Genomic DNA, 16,565 nt, shown 5'->3' on the forward strand with positions numbered 1-16,565 from the left:
CATGCAAAATAACACCCATTGGCCTCAAATAGAGCTCTTTCTCAATTACAGTGAGTCTTGTGAGGCAACTAAGTAAAATGGAAAGAAACAGAGTGGACCAAGAATATATGGCCAACTTTAAAGTTTCCTATTATGCTTACCATTGTTTTAAAATAAGTAAAACTAATTTCAGTTAATTCATTATAACGAATACTTTTTTTATATTGTAATAACCCTAATAATGTACTAGCATTTATTCCTTAACTGCAATCTACTTTATTCAGCATGCTGATCATGTGCACTATTCTGACCAACTGTGTATTTATGACCTTGAGCAACCCTCCTGACTGGACGAAGAATGTAGAGTAAGTAGGGTGGCTTCTGGGATGCAGAGGCGCTCACTCAAATGCTCGCTAGCAGTCTTCTTCAGACGCTAGTCCGACTTACGGGTCCCACTCTGGGAAGTCAGACTAAACACTTTTGTCTAAGAGAATGCTTTTTCCATAATGTGAAAGAAGATAAGGGACGTTCTTTGGGGAAGCTTTCTGCAATGGAGTATGTTTTCCAAGAGAGTCCATGATACTATCTGTATAAGAAAGCTGGTAAACAAAACCTATTATGTAGCCCACACATTAGGAATCAACCACAACTATGTATGTTGAATAAAAGACAATGTGTATTTGAGTAAATGGATGAAATTATTATTTTATTAGAATACAGAAATTATTATTTTATTAGAATATATATTATTTTATTAGAATAATAATGCAATTATAATTTTATTAGAATTTATTAGAATTTTGCATCTGATAAAAATCTATTTAGGTAGTTATCTCTATATTATTATACTAGGCATGTTGGTTGTATGATTTGTTACATTACTGAAAACACATTTGTTAATTTCAGTTTATTAGATGTTTCAGTTATATTTAAATAAGTTTTCCAGGTGTGTTCTGCGAAGGAAATAAAATCTCCTTTGCAAAACTTTGATGAAAAGAAATGAGCCTTATGGAGAAGAATAATTAAGGGTAAATCACTCAACACTGAAAAAGTTTTATAAACAGATCAAAACAATTACAAACCGCATAAAAAAATACACTGATCCTGTAAAATTCACAGCTAGTCTCTGCGGCAGAAAGGCAGAAAGATCAGCTCCCTTTGAAATTATGACCGAGAAGACGTTCAGGGCAAGGCTATTGGTGCAGGACGTCACTGGAGCTCCATGGCACCAAACACTGGCCACCGGGCTTTTCTGCCTTACATTTGCCTTGCACCCTTCCTGCTTAATGATGAAGGCCCTGGTGGCCTCTGTACAAGAGCATCATAACTGGCTTCAAAGTGGTTCAAATCAACTCCAGTCATATCCACCAAAGTCACATCAGAACAATTTTTAATTTTAAAAATTTGGGTGCAGAGGAATGATGACCGGGAGGGGAAACATTACAAGTTGAAGTCCTGAAAACCAGCACCTTTAGAGTGGCCTCGTCAGCTCTTTCAGAAGCCTGAATCTGGAGAATGGACGTTTGCCAGGACGGTGGAGAGCAACACATATTCACCGCAGAGAGGTCAAGCTGGCATCTTTGAGCTCCACATGGCTTGCCCCACTCAGCCGGTCAAGTGGCTTAATTGCTGCCATTTCACCTGCTGCCTTTGTCTTCTAAGAGGGAGATTATGTTTCCAGCAGGGTGTCAACCCACAAATCCCCGTTCTGACTATTGTGCCCATACACACAGTTTACCAATTCAGGTCCTTTCTAGATTCACTTCATCAGTCAGTGATGAATAGGAAAAACTGGTTTGAAGCTCTGCATCAAAATAAAACATTTTATTCAATATTTCAGACAAGGAGAAAGGTTTTAAGAGCAGTAGTTCTTGAGAACACTAAACCAGACCTTGCTTGAATTAGAAGAAGGCATTCTAATGGTTTTCAGTATTAGTAATATGGTTGTTTATGATTTTTAATTGCTAAGTTTTTTTCTTTACATGTGAGAAAACTTTTCCTGATAGCTTGGTAACATCAGTATGCTGGGTACAAGTGTCTGCCCATACGTATTTCTGAATAACAGCAACATTATTCTTTTATTTGTCAGCCATATGTGAGGTTATGTATATAAACATATGAAGTTATTCATGCCAAGGAATCATGCTATAGTATACAACAGAATATGTTTAGGCTAGAGGCTAAATATGTATAATATAATGACAAGGTGTTTGTTTTTATTGTCAGAATAAAAAAAATCACTAGTGTCCTATAGAAGATAAGATTATCATGACATAAATGATCAGTTTTTATTTCCAATTGTTTTTTTATGTTTTTATGATAATTTATTCTAGGTCACTTTTGTCAGTGATTTGATTGGTTACATAATTTTTAATAGCTTGGAAAAGTACCCTCAAAATTATGACAGAAAATCCAGTTTTCATACTGAGGCAAGGTCTTAATTATGATTTGAAATTTAATGAATAGACATATTTATATAAAGTATGTTCTGTTGGCTTTTTCCAACTGGAATCATAAAAATATTTAAGCATATATAAATATCACTTACTTGTATAACATCATTAAGAGATAAAGGATCCAATTGAATTTGTAAGACTCTCTTTTTTAAAGTAATCATACCAGCTTAGAGATACAGTTGTGATTACCCTCACATGAAAATATTCTTAGCCTTATAAACATTTTCAACTTGACTTTTGCAGTAGGAAAACATTACAAAGGTTTCCTTATCATGTCTAGCCACTTAACAGCAAGGTAGCAGAAACATATAACATGTTAGCTGTTACTGCTAAAAAAAATTCCAAAGGAAAGAAAAATATAAAGAAGTTCTGAGATAAAAACAGAAGTTATTGGTAATACAAGAATAGGCCTGTACAAAGGCATACCCAACAACATGAAATATTGTGAGGGTAGTATTATATAAGGAAAGATACTCTTATAGATAGAATAAGTACAGGGAGAAATTTTTTTTTAAAATCTGAGATGATAAAATCCACAGCAAGATTAGGAGCTGAGTTGGGAAAGAGCCCTGAAAGATCAAGGTCCCCTGAGACCCACTTATGTGTTCAATCTTGTTTGGTAACAGGAACTTTCGCACCCCTACTCTCTGCAGACTCTATCTCAAATGTTAAACTCTAAGATTTCCTTCCCTGGAACTCTCAGTGCTCACCGTATACTTCAAATGCCCCATAAATTCACTTTTCCAAAAACAATAATAAGAGTAGGGACTGTCGTCTTACAGTAACTCTATCAAAGCCAACCAAACTTACTGTCATCAAATCGATCCCAACTCATAGTGACTCAGTAAGATAGGACAGGACTGCCTTGTGGGTTTCCAAGACATTAACCCTTTAGGGAAGCAGACAACTCCATCCTTCTCCCGCAGAGTTGCTGGTGGTTTTGAACTACTGACCTTGTGGTGAACAGCTCAACACATAACTACTATGTCACCAGGGCTCCTCAGTGACTCTATATCCAAAACCAAGCTCATTGCCATCGAGTCAATGCCCACTCATAACGATCTTCTAGAACAGGGTGGGATTGCTCCTGTGAGTTTCAGTGACCGTAACTCTCTACAGAGCAGAAAGCCCTGTCTCTTCCTCAGAGCAGCTAGGGGTTTCTAACCGCTGACCTTGCAGTCAGCGGCCCAGTGCATAACTACTACACCACTAGGGCTCCTCAGTATATCTAGAGATGACTTCAAATGACCTCATCACAGACCACAGGGCACGAGCCATTCCTGTGGTAAGCAGCATATACATACATGATGTCTCTTATGCACTTTCATGGTACCAACTCTCTCCTCAAGTAGAAACAGCGTGGTTGTCATGTTTACTACACCACAATCCCACTTTGCTGGCAAAGTCTACTGAGCTCCTCCTTGTGCAGCGTGGCTAACATCCCATGTCCTGCGGACTGTCTTCAGGCCACACTCTGGATCCCAAGTAGCCTTACGGGACCCATGGACCCTGAGCCCCTCGAAGTCATCTCCATCCCTGTCTCCTTTCTTTATCTCTGAGATCCCCAATATTCTAGCAACTGGGGTCTACCAGTAACATATCCAAATTCAAATGAGAATCAATGGAATACTGGAAAATGCCGGGTGGTAGATTGGGTTATGTATGGGTCTACTAACTGCTAGGTCAGCAGTTCAAAACCACCAGCTGCTTGGCATTCGAAGGACGAGTTTCCCTTAAAGAGTTACAATCACTGAAACCCAAAGGGCCAGTGCTACTCGGTCCGATTGGGTTGCTATGAGTCAGAAATAACTCGATGGCAGCAAGCACAATATACTCATGACACCTAATAGCCCCAAACCCAAAGGTATTATTTATCATAAAAAATAACACGTGCAATGACATGAAATGTAAACCTTGAAAAGGCTATGCTAAATATATGCCTGAAGTAAAAACTTTTTAATACAGATTTTTGTAAGCAAACAAATGAGGTGGTACATGCATAAAATGCATACTACCCTTACTCCTTCATAAGTAATTTGCTAGGAGGTTAGAAAAGAAATGAATTTTAATAAGAGAGGATCAAATCTTTGTGGCTTGCTGAAGTACTCTGAAGACTAAATTTAAATTGTAATTTTGAAAAGAACCCAATATTGGGGGAAAAACAACAAAACACTCTCAACTATTTCTGGAAGAAGCAGAACTAGAAATGATTCAGGGGTCCTCAAACTTTTTAAACAGGGGCCAGTTCACTGTCCCTCAGACCCATTGGAGAGCTGGACTATAGTTTAAAAAAAAACTATGAACAAATTCCTATGCATACTGCACATATCTTATTTTGAAGTAAACAAAATGGGGCAGAAACACCCAGCAGCCTGGATAAATATCCTCGGCGGGCCTCATGAGGCCCGCGGGCCACAGTTTGAGGACCCCTGATTGTCAACCCTTGAGGAAAAGAAAGTTAGCAATGTACTATATCAACATCAGACAGAAAAAAGTCTTCCACCGTCTTGGAGAGAGAAGTGTGAATTTTAGCAAGGTTAAATGATGGGTCCCATTGCACAGAATTTGTTAGTAACTACTGCAATGTAACGTTCAGGGATTCTGTTTTATTCACGAATTTTGACAATTGTAGAGTTACACATAGAGAATGCTCACAAACTCACTGCCATCAGGTTGACGCCGACTAACAGTGACCCTACAGGACGGGGAGAGGTGCTCCGGTGAGCGTCTGAGGCTGTCGGGGCTAATGGGAGCAGAAGGCTCCCCTGCTCCCTTAGAGCAGTATAAAATCCTAGAGAACGAAAATAGTTCTTGTGATTATATGTAGAAATAGGACTAGACAAACAGGTCTATCTTTCTGACTTTATTAACTATGTGTGAATCTTAAAAAGAAAACTAAGAAGTGGATTTTCTAGACAAAACATGTAACATATTCCTGAGAATAAAACTAATCATTGACAAAGTAGAAGTATTTCATTTCAATAAATGCATCCAAAAAAATCTCTCAAGCTTTGCTGTCGCAAGTAGTCACTAGTCTAAGTGGTTGAAATAAAAAAAGTTTAATAAATTGGTTCACTTAAAGTATAGCATTAAGATTAACTTCTTACTTTCATTACGGTCTTTGAGAACTTTTAAAACTACATATACGTCTTGCATTCTATTTCTATCAGCCATCCTTGATACAAAGGGCTGAGGCTTGATGATATTCTTAAAATACAAGATAAAATGTAATAGTTTTAAAAATCTAGATTACTTTGTTTTCATCATCAAACTAAGTTATCAGTTTAATTTAACCATTTACTCAGGTTTGTAAAATGAATTAAACTAGAAGATTATGTGGTGAATGCAAGTACAGAGCCAGATTGTAGTGAACTGAAAAATTGCAAAAGGATAGGCTTGTCTGTATTTGTAAATGACTCTAATAATTCAAATATGATTAGTAACTTTTGCTTGAACACTTTTCCTAGGTATACGTTCACTGGAATCTATACCTTTGAGTCGCTTATAAAAATCTTGGCAAGAGGGTTTTGTCTGGAAAACTTTACCTTCCTTCGCGATCCATGGAACTGGCTGGATTTCAGTGTCATCGTGATGGCGTGAGTGGTTTGAAAATGGGAGGGCTACTCCCCGGGGGAAACGGTTCTGATGAGCACACTTGAACTGTGGAGTTTTTGTGTTAGCTCATAAACTACACGCCTCATAAACTTTGAGACTACAAATAAGAATACCTATTGCAAGGTAAACACATCTGGGAAATAAACGATTCCTGGAATTACTATCTCCTCATCAAAATGAAGTTATTCATTGACTATAATTTAATAGCTTCCAACTGTACTATTATTGGTTTTACAAACAAACCTGTTCCTATGAGTGGAAATTACAGCAACAAAATGTAAGTCCATCAGAACATCTGTGTGCAGCCTGCGCAGCCCCCTGGCGTCTATTTTAATCTGTTTGTTAAACTCCTGGTCCCCGATATGCCAAACCAGCATTCATTCTTTATGTAGCACCAACCTTGCCAGAACTATCAGAACTCTGACTTAATCCTGCAGGTCTGTAACAGAATGTGTAAACCTAGGCAATGTTTCTGCTCTTTGAACTTTCAGAGTCTCGGGGGCTCTGAAAACTTTTTGTGTAATTCCAGGTAAGAAGTATCGGGTGTAAGTTGGTAGACCCCTTATATCTCCAATTTTTCTTTTGTGTTCTTGTGTTTGTGTCCGGATTCCCCCGACTACAGATATGTGACAGAGTTTGTAGACCTGGGCAATGTCTCCGCATTAAGAACATTCAGAGTTCTCCGAGCACTGAAAACCATCTCCGTCATTCCAGGTGAGAGCGAGGCAACACATTGAGATTGAGTTTAAATGCCATCATCTGGAAGGATCGTTGGGGCACCGTGGGTTAAGCATGGGCCTGCTAGCCAAAGGCTGGCAGTTTGAGCCCCTTGACAGGAGAAAGATAAAGCAATCTGCTTCGCTCGGGATTGACAGCCTGAGACAGCCCAGGGAGCAATTCCACTCTCTCCTGTACATCACTGTGAGTCAGATTCAACTTGGCAATAGGCGTCTTACAATTTGGGATTGTAAGAAAATTGAGGCTTAAGTCACACTTATATCATCAGATCTATTGCTTAGTATTCTAGTTAGTCAAACTCCAAAACACAAAGGGATATTTCAATGCCAGTTGAGTTCCTAAAAATTTAGACATGACAAACTTATTTATAAATCAGCCATTGAGTTTGAGACAATTTCATGTCACATTCATAAAAATACTAGTTTTGCTCTTTTGGGTGGGTTTGCTTTCTGTTTTGCATTTCTGATCTAGTTTTTTTTTCTTTTTTGCATTGAGAAAATGATTTATTATGAGGGCTTTGCGAATTCATTTGGATTCTATAACTCACTGTAAATCTATTTTGAAAATGGATCGCCTCTAAAGGCGGGCAATTATTATTGAAAAACATGCAAGTGGCATGGAATTTTTATTATCTAAAATGTATACACGGCTGTGTATCAGCCAATATAAAAAAATAAGTTGGTGGGAAATGTCCTAATAAAATACAAAATAAGAAGTGAAAAATAACTAACTTTTTCACATTTTGTGGTAGTACATAAAAGCAACCCCCCCAAAAAAAAATCCTGCCTAGACATTTAAACATTCATATTGACTCTCCAGGAAGCATGATGTTCGTAAATAAAACCTATTCTTCATCCATTTTTCCAAGCTATGAGCCTGCCCATAAAACTGATGTCTAAATAGTCTGAGCAATCTTTGGGGGGAGGAGGAGAGGAAAAGGAATGTGTTTTGTAAAAGTGTATTGTGTTTATGGCAGACTTTCGAAGATGACCTTTCATTCTGTACTCAGGCTTAAAGACCATCGTGGGGGCCCTGATCCAGTCCGTGAAGAAGCTCTCTGACGTCATGATCCTGACTGTGTTCTGTCTGAGTGTCTTTGCTCTAATTGGACTACAGCTGTTCATGGGCAACCTGAGGAATAAGTGCTTGCAGTGGCCCCCAAGCGATTCTGCTTTTGAAACCAACATCACGGCCTACTTTAATGGCACAAGGGATTCAAATGGGACATCTGTTAATCTAACCGAGAGAAAATTTAACTGGAAGGATTACATTGATGACGACAGTAAGATGCATTGCTATGTTTTGTTAACCTTTATGTTGCTAAACACGTTCTCACTATAGATAGCTGTGACTACTGGCTTAAGGCTATCGTTGTAAATGCCTTTCATTGATGACTTTTTAAATAAATGAGACAGGGAAACACACTTATCCTATTGTGCCTAGAATTGATAGGAAATGAAATCCTTTCTTTTCTTTCTATTAATAGGTCACTTTTACGTTTTGGATGGCCAAAAAGACCCTTTACTCTGTGGGAATGGTTCAGATGCAGGGTAAGGAAACGACTTTGTTGTTTATATATATATAACCATTTGCAAAAAGGTAGGTAGTGAAAAATGAACAAACGTAGTCTTACATCTGTGTTAGATCCCTAACAGATATCTAACAAGGAAAGTCCCTTCTTTGGCTTGTTGGGCTGAATTGAAATTATCCCTTTGACATTCCTCCGGAATTTCACAGGTATGACATTCCTAAAATATCCCTCCAAAGAGTTACGGTCCACATCTGTCTCTTGTGGAAACACATGCGCTTGGGAAATGCAGGGCAGGAGCACAGACGGTCCCATTCTGATTGAGATGACTTTGCGTTGACTTCTGTTGTGGTTGGAAAGGATCTAGGATAGAGCATGCTCGCCAAGATGCAAGAACTAAGGGGAAACTGCTTTGGAGTTTTCTGTACATTTTTTACTCTATTACTTCCCAAAAACCCACAAAAATATTATTGGGAATATACACAGAGAGTATACACAGAAATATACACAGAGAATATACACAGAAAACATACACCACTTCAACTGTTTGTATGTATACAACTCCATGACATTATTTATATTAAGTTGTGGAAAAATTCTTGTTCTATTTTCTGAGTTGCTCCTTTCCCATAAAAATTCACTGCCCCCTAAATTTCCTATCTCATCTTTCAAGTTGCTAAAGTCAATTTGATTTCACACAGATATATGTTAAAAGAACACAATACTCAAGCAGATTTTCTTTATTAGCTAAGTTAAATTATGGTTTGGGTTTAAGAAGTATTCTGGGTTGGTGTATTTAAAATTTTCCCCTGAATTAGATGAAGGTGCATAGAGCAGATCATCAATTTTACCCTCAACTATTCATACGCATTTTGTTTCCACTCATACATTGCAGGAGCCTCAATGGACCCTCACTTATCCAACTTCCTCCTTATGTTTCTTGTTTCTGTCACTCCTTTTTAGCTTCTAAACTTTGTCATTCAGCAAATGCTGTCCTTTTGATCTTAAATCGTTTATTGTTCTAATGTGGAGCTGAGTTCAGTTCTAGACCTGAGGGTGCCTCGGGGGTTCCACCAGTCTCTCTCAGACTAGTAAGCTTCATCTCTCTTTATGATTTGGAGTTCAGTGTGTTTCCACACTCTATCTTGCTCCTTCTACGGCAGTGGTTCTCAACCTTCCTAGTGCTGCGACACTTTAATACAGTTCCATATGTTGTGGTGATCCCCCCCCCCAACTGTAAAATTATCTGTGTTGCTACTTCATAACTCTCATTTTGCTACTGTTATGAATCAGGCGACCCTTGTGAAAGGGTCGTTTGACCCCTGTGTTAGTCTGGGTACTTTAAACTCATATGTATAAGACAGAGTTTTATATAAAGAGTAAGTGCACATCAAGAAAACATCCCAACCCAGTGCTGCCCAAGCCCATAAGTCCAACATTAACCCATATGTCCGACACCAATCTACAAAGTCCTCCTCCATCTCACAAAACACACACTATGATGCCAACTGTAGGAGGAAAGCCAAATCGGTGAGCGTGTAAGCATCTCAGCACTGGCAGGGGTCTCCACACGGCTGCTCCAGCACCCAGGGCTGCATCGGGGTAGGTCCATGTGGCTTCTGCTCAGGGATGTCTTGCAGGAAGTGAGCCTTGGAAGCAAAAGCAGTTAACTGGCTAAGGCAGCTGCACCCTGGTCCAACCATCAAAAAGCAAGAGGCCCAAGAACTCAAAAGGCAAGACTCACTGAGCCATTTATCTCTCTGCCCTTCAATTAATCCCACATGTGTTTATTGGCCAGGTTGGCACAATAAACTTTAACTATCTCAACCGCCAAAGGGGTTGCGACCCACAGATTGAGAACTGCTGTTCTACTGTGATCCTTGACACATCAGGGGTAGTACTGGTCTCGTGGCTGTGGAGACAGATGTTTCTGTGAACCATGAGTCTACTGCACTAATTGTTTCTACATATCTTTTGATTTTTATCACCCCTCTTTCTTCTGGATTGGGAGAAAATAATAAATACTTGCACCTTAGATGGCTACTTATGAGCTTTCAAAACCTCAGATCCTACTCCCCAAATTAGGATGTGGAACACTGTTTTCATGAACCATGTTATGCTAATGGAGCTTGGAATCCTCTGAGACCATGATTCTAAACTCCCAGGCCCAGCGGCTCAGTCCTTCCAGGTGATGGATTATTCCTAAGCTTTCATAACTTTGCCCCCCGGATGCTCCACCACATCCATGCGTGTATTGTAAATACACAGATACAAATATCCTCTGGAAAAGCTCTCGGTATGTCTCCATGACTATATGCCCACTCTTCCTCCCACACTTGTTCAGCTCTCACGTCTATCCAAATATCTACTGGCACCGTTTTCGCCAAAAGCAATCCAAAGGGAACTTTTGCTTTTATGAAAACAAACAAAGGTTCACAGCAAGCTATTGGTCCGTTTTCGCTCTGCAGCCATCGTAAGAGGCAGCACTCACCGTGAATGGTGAGAGTATGCTGCTGAGCTCAGTCTCCAGGAAGTATGCTAAGCATGGTGGCATCGAGCCCCAAGAGCTGTTAGTGCTATTTTAGATTTTATGGGCTATTTACTAGGATTTAATAAGTTATTTGGGGGGGAGGGATGCCCACAAATTTTTGCCATACAAATTAATAGTAATTGCTTCTTTACTTTATACCATTTTAACGTACACAAGGTTTCTGGGAAGGCTCTACCTTTGGGTAGTGGTGGATTAGAACGTGCTGTAAGAAGAGGAAACAAACCCACAACCATAGTTATTTCCAAGGGACACAACAGCAAACTGAAAACGCTCCCAAGGATCAAAACTGGGACCATTTGAGCAATAAAATAAATAATCTTTGGATCATAATCCAAAGTGTAGAATAAATATGCCCAAATGCACATTGTCATAAATAAAATGATTGAATATAAATACATCAATTAATAAATAAGGAATAGACTAATTTCTTGTGCAAAAAAGAATAAAAATTCAACTAATTTATACAGATACTCTATCATTAGGTAATGAATCTTATCACCCAATCCCTTAAATGTGGCCCACTGTTGATGACTTTCTCTCCAAGAGGACAGTCCGAACAAGGAGAGGAGGTTAGAAGAGGAATTGTGCAATGGAGAAACCTGACAGGATTTCAAACCAAGTGATCAAGGTTACCATCCACAGAGATGAGTCACATTGATAGTCTACGATGTAGTGAAAATGACACTTTACCTCCTCCTACAAACCCATAGCCCTAACCGATCATGAGAAAAATAATAGATAAATTCTTAGGGGAAGGATTTCTACAAAATACATGAACAGTACTTTTCACAACTGCCAAGGCCATAGACAATAAAGAACATCTAAGAAATGGCCGCAACCGAAAAGAGCCTACAGAGACAGGGAACTACAATGTGGCGTCCTAGGTGGTACATAAAACAGTACTAGGACTCACTGAGGAAATCTAAATAAAGGATGGGTCTTAGTTTTTCATTGGTGTCTCTGGGTGGGGCAAGCAGTGAATGTGCCAAGCTACGAAGTGGGAAGTGAGCCGTTCAAGTCCACAAAGAGGCATTTTGGCACAAAAGGCTGGCTCTCCGTCTGAAACCGCAGTCACTGAAACCTTGTGGAGCCAGGTCTGCTCAGGCACATATGGCATTCCCATGAGTCATAAATGACTCAGCAACAATGGTTTGTTTGCTTTTTTCAGTTAATAATGTATCAATATTGATATAGGGTCCCTGTGAGTCAGAATAGACTAAATGATATTTAAACTAATTAAACAATATATGATTGTAAGGTAATGATAAGAGACAGTCGACATGGGGCATATGAGAACACGGTACTATCTTCCTAATTTTTCCATAAATCTAAAACTATTCTCAAACATTTTCTTCAAACAATCCTCCAGAAATAGCTAATATAGTCACTGACTCCATGGTGTCCTGTCCTTTGTCTGTTTTCTGACTTTTAAGTTTTAATCATTAATATGGGCTACTTTGTAAAAATTGAGTTATAGAGGGTGTTAAAGGGTTAGAACCTCTCTTCCATTCTAGATGTCTATAAACCTGACACTTTGCAACCATTGTTTTCTACTGGTTTTCCTCATGAACCTCCTCTGATAGCAGTTCCACTCTACGCAGTCACCTAAAGTGTTCTGGAAACGAAGGCAGAGAATGCCCTGGTGAGCTGCAGCTCCGAGTTTTGACGATTCCTACAAATCAGTATCGACTGAAATGGCAATGCTCACATTACCTCTCTCTCTGAATTGTAGCCAGTGTCCAGAAGGATACGTCTGCGTGAAAGCTGGCAGAAACCCTAACTACGGCTACACGAGCTTTGACACCTTTAGCTGGGCTTTCTTGTCTCTGTTCCGCCTCATGACTCAAGACTACTGGGAAAACCTTTACCAGTTGGTAAGGCCCAAATTCATGATCATATGTGAAATTATATATATGGATATTTATTGATAACTTGCAGGTATGCTTCTAGGAGTCCTGGTGGAGAGTGGTTACATGTTGGGCTGCTAATTGCAAGGTCAGCAGTTCAAAACCACCAGCCACTGCAAGGGAGATAGATCTCATAAAAAACTACTGTGGCAGAAATCCACAGGGACAGTTCTAGCCTGTCCTGTAGGGTTGCTTTGAGTCCGAACAGACTTAATGGCAGTGGGTTTGAGTTTCATTTGATGGGGAGGCTTCTAGCACTTTGAGCGATAGAGGAGGGTCCGCGGAGTGTTCCTAAGATTCCAGTTGCAAATTCAGTCAATAAATATGCAAATATGAAGCTTCATATATGAAAGGTATTCTGCTAAGGACGGTGACAGACTCAAAAATGTTCATGGCGGGGAGGAGTCTATTGACTGGTTGTGGCACTAAGAGCAACTTGTCAAAAACTCTAGAAGACCAGAGCAATTATGTCAATATTATTCAATTAAATCGATAGTCAACAGGGGCCAGAGAAGGGGGGCAGGAAATTCATCTCGAGATGAGGCAGAGAGTAGGCTGTCATGGGAATGAGACTCCATGGAAAGAAACAGAAGACAGACATAGGATTCTCACTCGCAGTAGGATGTTGCAACACAGACCCTAAGGTACACAATTTAATGGGGCTCAATGTAGATCCAATATATACTAACTTGTATACATGTGTTTTATATCCAATGACAATGTAGTCATGCCTCAGATAATGAAATTATTGTTATACATTTGAACACAAAAGGAAAAAAATCTTTGTCAGCAGTATCCATAAAAAGCATTGGTCATCTCATTAGGGTAAGCAGATCTTTATTTGGGAGGCATTATATGAAAATAGTGATTGCATTTCCCCTTTTTTCCTTCCTAGACATTACGTGCTGCTGGGAAAACATACATGATATTTTTTGTCCTGGTCATCTTCTTGGGCTCTTTTTATCTGGTAAACTTGATCCTGGCCGTGGTGGCCATGGCCTATGAAGAACAGAATCAGGCCACGTTGGAAGAGGCAGAGCAGAAAGAGGCTGAATTTCAGCAGATGCTTGAACAGCTTAAGAAGCAACAGGAAGAAGCTCAGGTACCAACTCCATGATGACAAGCCACGCTTCACTTCTTATTTCTATTATTATTCCAATTTCTCAACAAGCATTTGTTACCGAAGAAGTTAAATGTAAGCAGGCTTTCCACTTGATGCAAAAGTATTGCCATTGAAAAGACAAAGATAGTATAACCTAAAATCATTTTTGAAACTGATGTGAAAGGAATTTTTAAGAAATTATATAAAATAAAATAACCATGGCTGTTGAATTGATTTGAACTCATAGCAACAGAATGGAACTGCCCCATCACAGGGCAGGGTTTTCAACTCAGTACTCTCATGGAATCAATGGCTGGGTCTTTTTGCCTGAGAGGTGGATGGTGGGTCCAAATCACCAGCCTTTCCACTAGCAGCCTGGAATTTACTGCCACTCCGCCAGCGTTCCTCCTAAGGAAAGTAGCTGGGGGTAAAAAAACCTACATTTTGGGATACAGTTGACTACACAGTTCACACCAGTCACCTAGTTGAAGCTGAGAGATGAGTCTGATCTTATATTTAATCTGGAAAAAGAAATATAACATTTTCAATGATTAGTGTCCCATCTCTAATGACATCTATGACTTCATTAGGTAGTTACTTGATCTCAAATGCTAATGATAAAGCGTCCTGTATGCCTATTCTGAACCTGTTTGGGGGGGATTTCTGTAGGCCAAAATGTGTCTGCTACCTCGCCCCTTAGACATCAGCAAGGCAAAGGATAGAAACAGAGTATTTGATTTAAAAAACAAACAAACAAATACATAAAGGTGAAAAGAATTGAGAGACAGTAACAATGTGATTCATGCCAGTGAAAGTTATTATTTCTCCAACTTCACCAGCATTAGCTATAATCAGTGTTTTCATTTTAGACATTCCAATAAATTTGCATTTTAGTAATGGCTAATGGTGCTGAAAAAGGAGCCCTGACAGTACGGGATGTCACTGCTCACTGAACTGTAAAGACGCACAGAGACTCCACAAGAGTGGCAGACAACCCTGAGAGCCGCACACAGGTCAACACCACCCGGAATCCAGTACAATGAAAACAGTGCTAAAAATGACGCAAAAATAGAGGAGGAGCAAAGACAATCATAAACCCACAAAAAAATAAATAAAATTCTGCTTTCAATCAAACCCATCTGACATCAGCCACAATCTCCCTTGTTCTACATCCTCTTCAGGCTCCAGCTTGAATCTCCGGCAACTCTCAGTTGCTGTGCTGCAGCAACCATTCTAGAATGATCTTCGGTAACATTGGGCTTGCCTGTGATGTGCATGATGTCGTTTGATACCTTCCCCATGCTGTTGGGATGCCTTTCCTTGGACTGAGGACACAGATAGATCTCTGCCAAATTTTGACATCGATGACTGAGTGCATCCAACCTTGTATCTTACCAGTTGTTATTCAATCAGTCCTAGAGCCTATTTTTTGCTAATGCCTTCAGTAAAGCTTGGACTCATTCCTTTAGGACCTTGAATCTTGATCGAATGCTACTGACTTTGAAATGGGTGAATAGCAACCAAGTCATCTTGGTACAGTGACTCCGTGTCTGCCTTCTCTCTCCCTCTGAAGCTTTATGCCTATTCAACGATTTACCTATAGACGCCTTCCCTGTTGAAATATTAGACTAGATTTCCCCCCTCAAGTTCTATCAGCTTGAGATACGCTGAACATGGTTTTCCCTTTTGGTTTTCTTACTCCAGGTTTTTGCCCTTTACATTAAAATGCTTTCTTTGCCTTCTTGAGCTTTCTTCTGAAAATTTCTGTTCAGCTCTTACTTCATCTTTTCTTCCATTCACTTTGTCTACTGTGCTTTAAGAAATCATGTTTATAAATTGCAGATAACTGTATTTCAAGATTTGGGCTATCTTATCAAAATTTAAATAGCTGAAAACACTGCTCAGACAGACAATCCAGAAGTAAGAGTGATATTCTGAAACATAACTTGAGGGGAAAATATAGCATAAATCAAGAATATTTTCTTAAATTTATAATGAAAATATACTATATGAGTATTTATTAAGAGCTTAAAAAAACAATTATCCACATTATAATTATCTCAGCAAAAATACTACACCAATTCTTTTCATTTAATAAAAGTCAGTTATAGGATGCCAGTGACTAAATCATCAAGATTTTATTCACTTTTAATTTCCTATATTCAATGATTAATTTTGTTTGTGAAAAGTATCTTAACCTAGTAGGAGCCTTGGTAACATAGTGTTGGGCTGCTAGCTCCCATACAAATTTACCATCTATAAAACCCACGGGTCAGTTCTATTCTGTCCCATAGAGTCACTATGAGTCCGAATACACAAGATGATAGTGAACTTGATTTGAGTCTTGGACGGCATAGAACCTAACAAATTTTAGTTCCTATGGACAACACAGTTAGCAATGACCATTTAGTCCAATATTAAAGCAGATAGAGAGTGTTGGGGGCAGACAAAGAAACTTAAATCTACCTAACAGGCCTTTATTCTCCACTGCAATCAAAGTCTTGCTAAGCTGTCTATTCAAAAACTTCCTGATGTCGAACATCATTTTTATTCTTATGTAGCATCTGTTGAGTTACCTCTTTGTGCTAGTCATTGTTTGGCCATGGGGGGGAAAAGCATAAACTAAACACAATAGAAGTTGTTAAGGACTAGACTGCTAACTGAAACGTCCTGGATTCCAAGCCCGCAT

General features: G+C 39.2%; 1 protein-coding gene across 2 annotated transcripts in view; it reads left to right on the plus strand.

Moving 5' to 3' along the window:
• The window catches only part of SCN3A (sodium voltage-gated channel alpha subunit 3), a 127,337-nt gene that overhangs the window by 51,238 nt on the left and 59,534 nt on the right, over positions 1 to 16,565 (plus strand). Inside the window, exons 5-11 of one of the 2 annotated variants that reach the window (XM_045298937.1) lie at positions 255 to 344; positions 5,903 to 6,031; positions 6,673 to 6,764; positions 7,798 to 8,070; positions 8,275 to 8,338; positions 12,600 to 12,741; positions 13,670 to 13,876. In XM_045298937.1, coding sequence (XP_045154872.1) covers positions 255 to 344; positions 5,903 to 6,031; positions 6,673 to 6,764; positions 7,798 to 8,070; positions 8,275 to 8,338; positions 12,600 to 12,741; positions 13,670 to 13,876 — 997 coding nt within the window. Of the gene's footprint in view, positions 1 to 254; positions 345 to 5,902; positions 6,032 to 6,672; positions 6,765 to 7,797; positions 8,071 to 8,274; positions 8,339 to 12,599; positions 12,742 to 13,669; positions 13,877 to 16,565 lie in introns of those variants that run through there. The other variant, XM_045298936.1, reaches the window with a different exon arrangement.

Source organism: Echinops telfairi, unplaced genomic scaffold, assembly GCF_000313985.2.
Source record: "Echinops telfairi isolate 266 unplaced genomic scaffold, ASM31398v2 ScPeMD7_4;HRSCAF=17, whole genome shotgun sequence".
Lineage (NCBI taxonomy): Eukaryota > Metazoa > Chordata > Mammalia > Afrosoricida > Tenrecidae > Echinops > Echinops telfairi.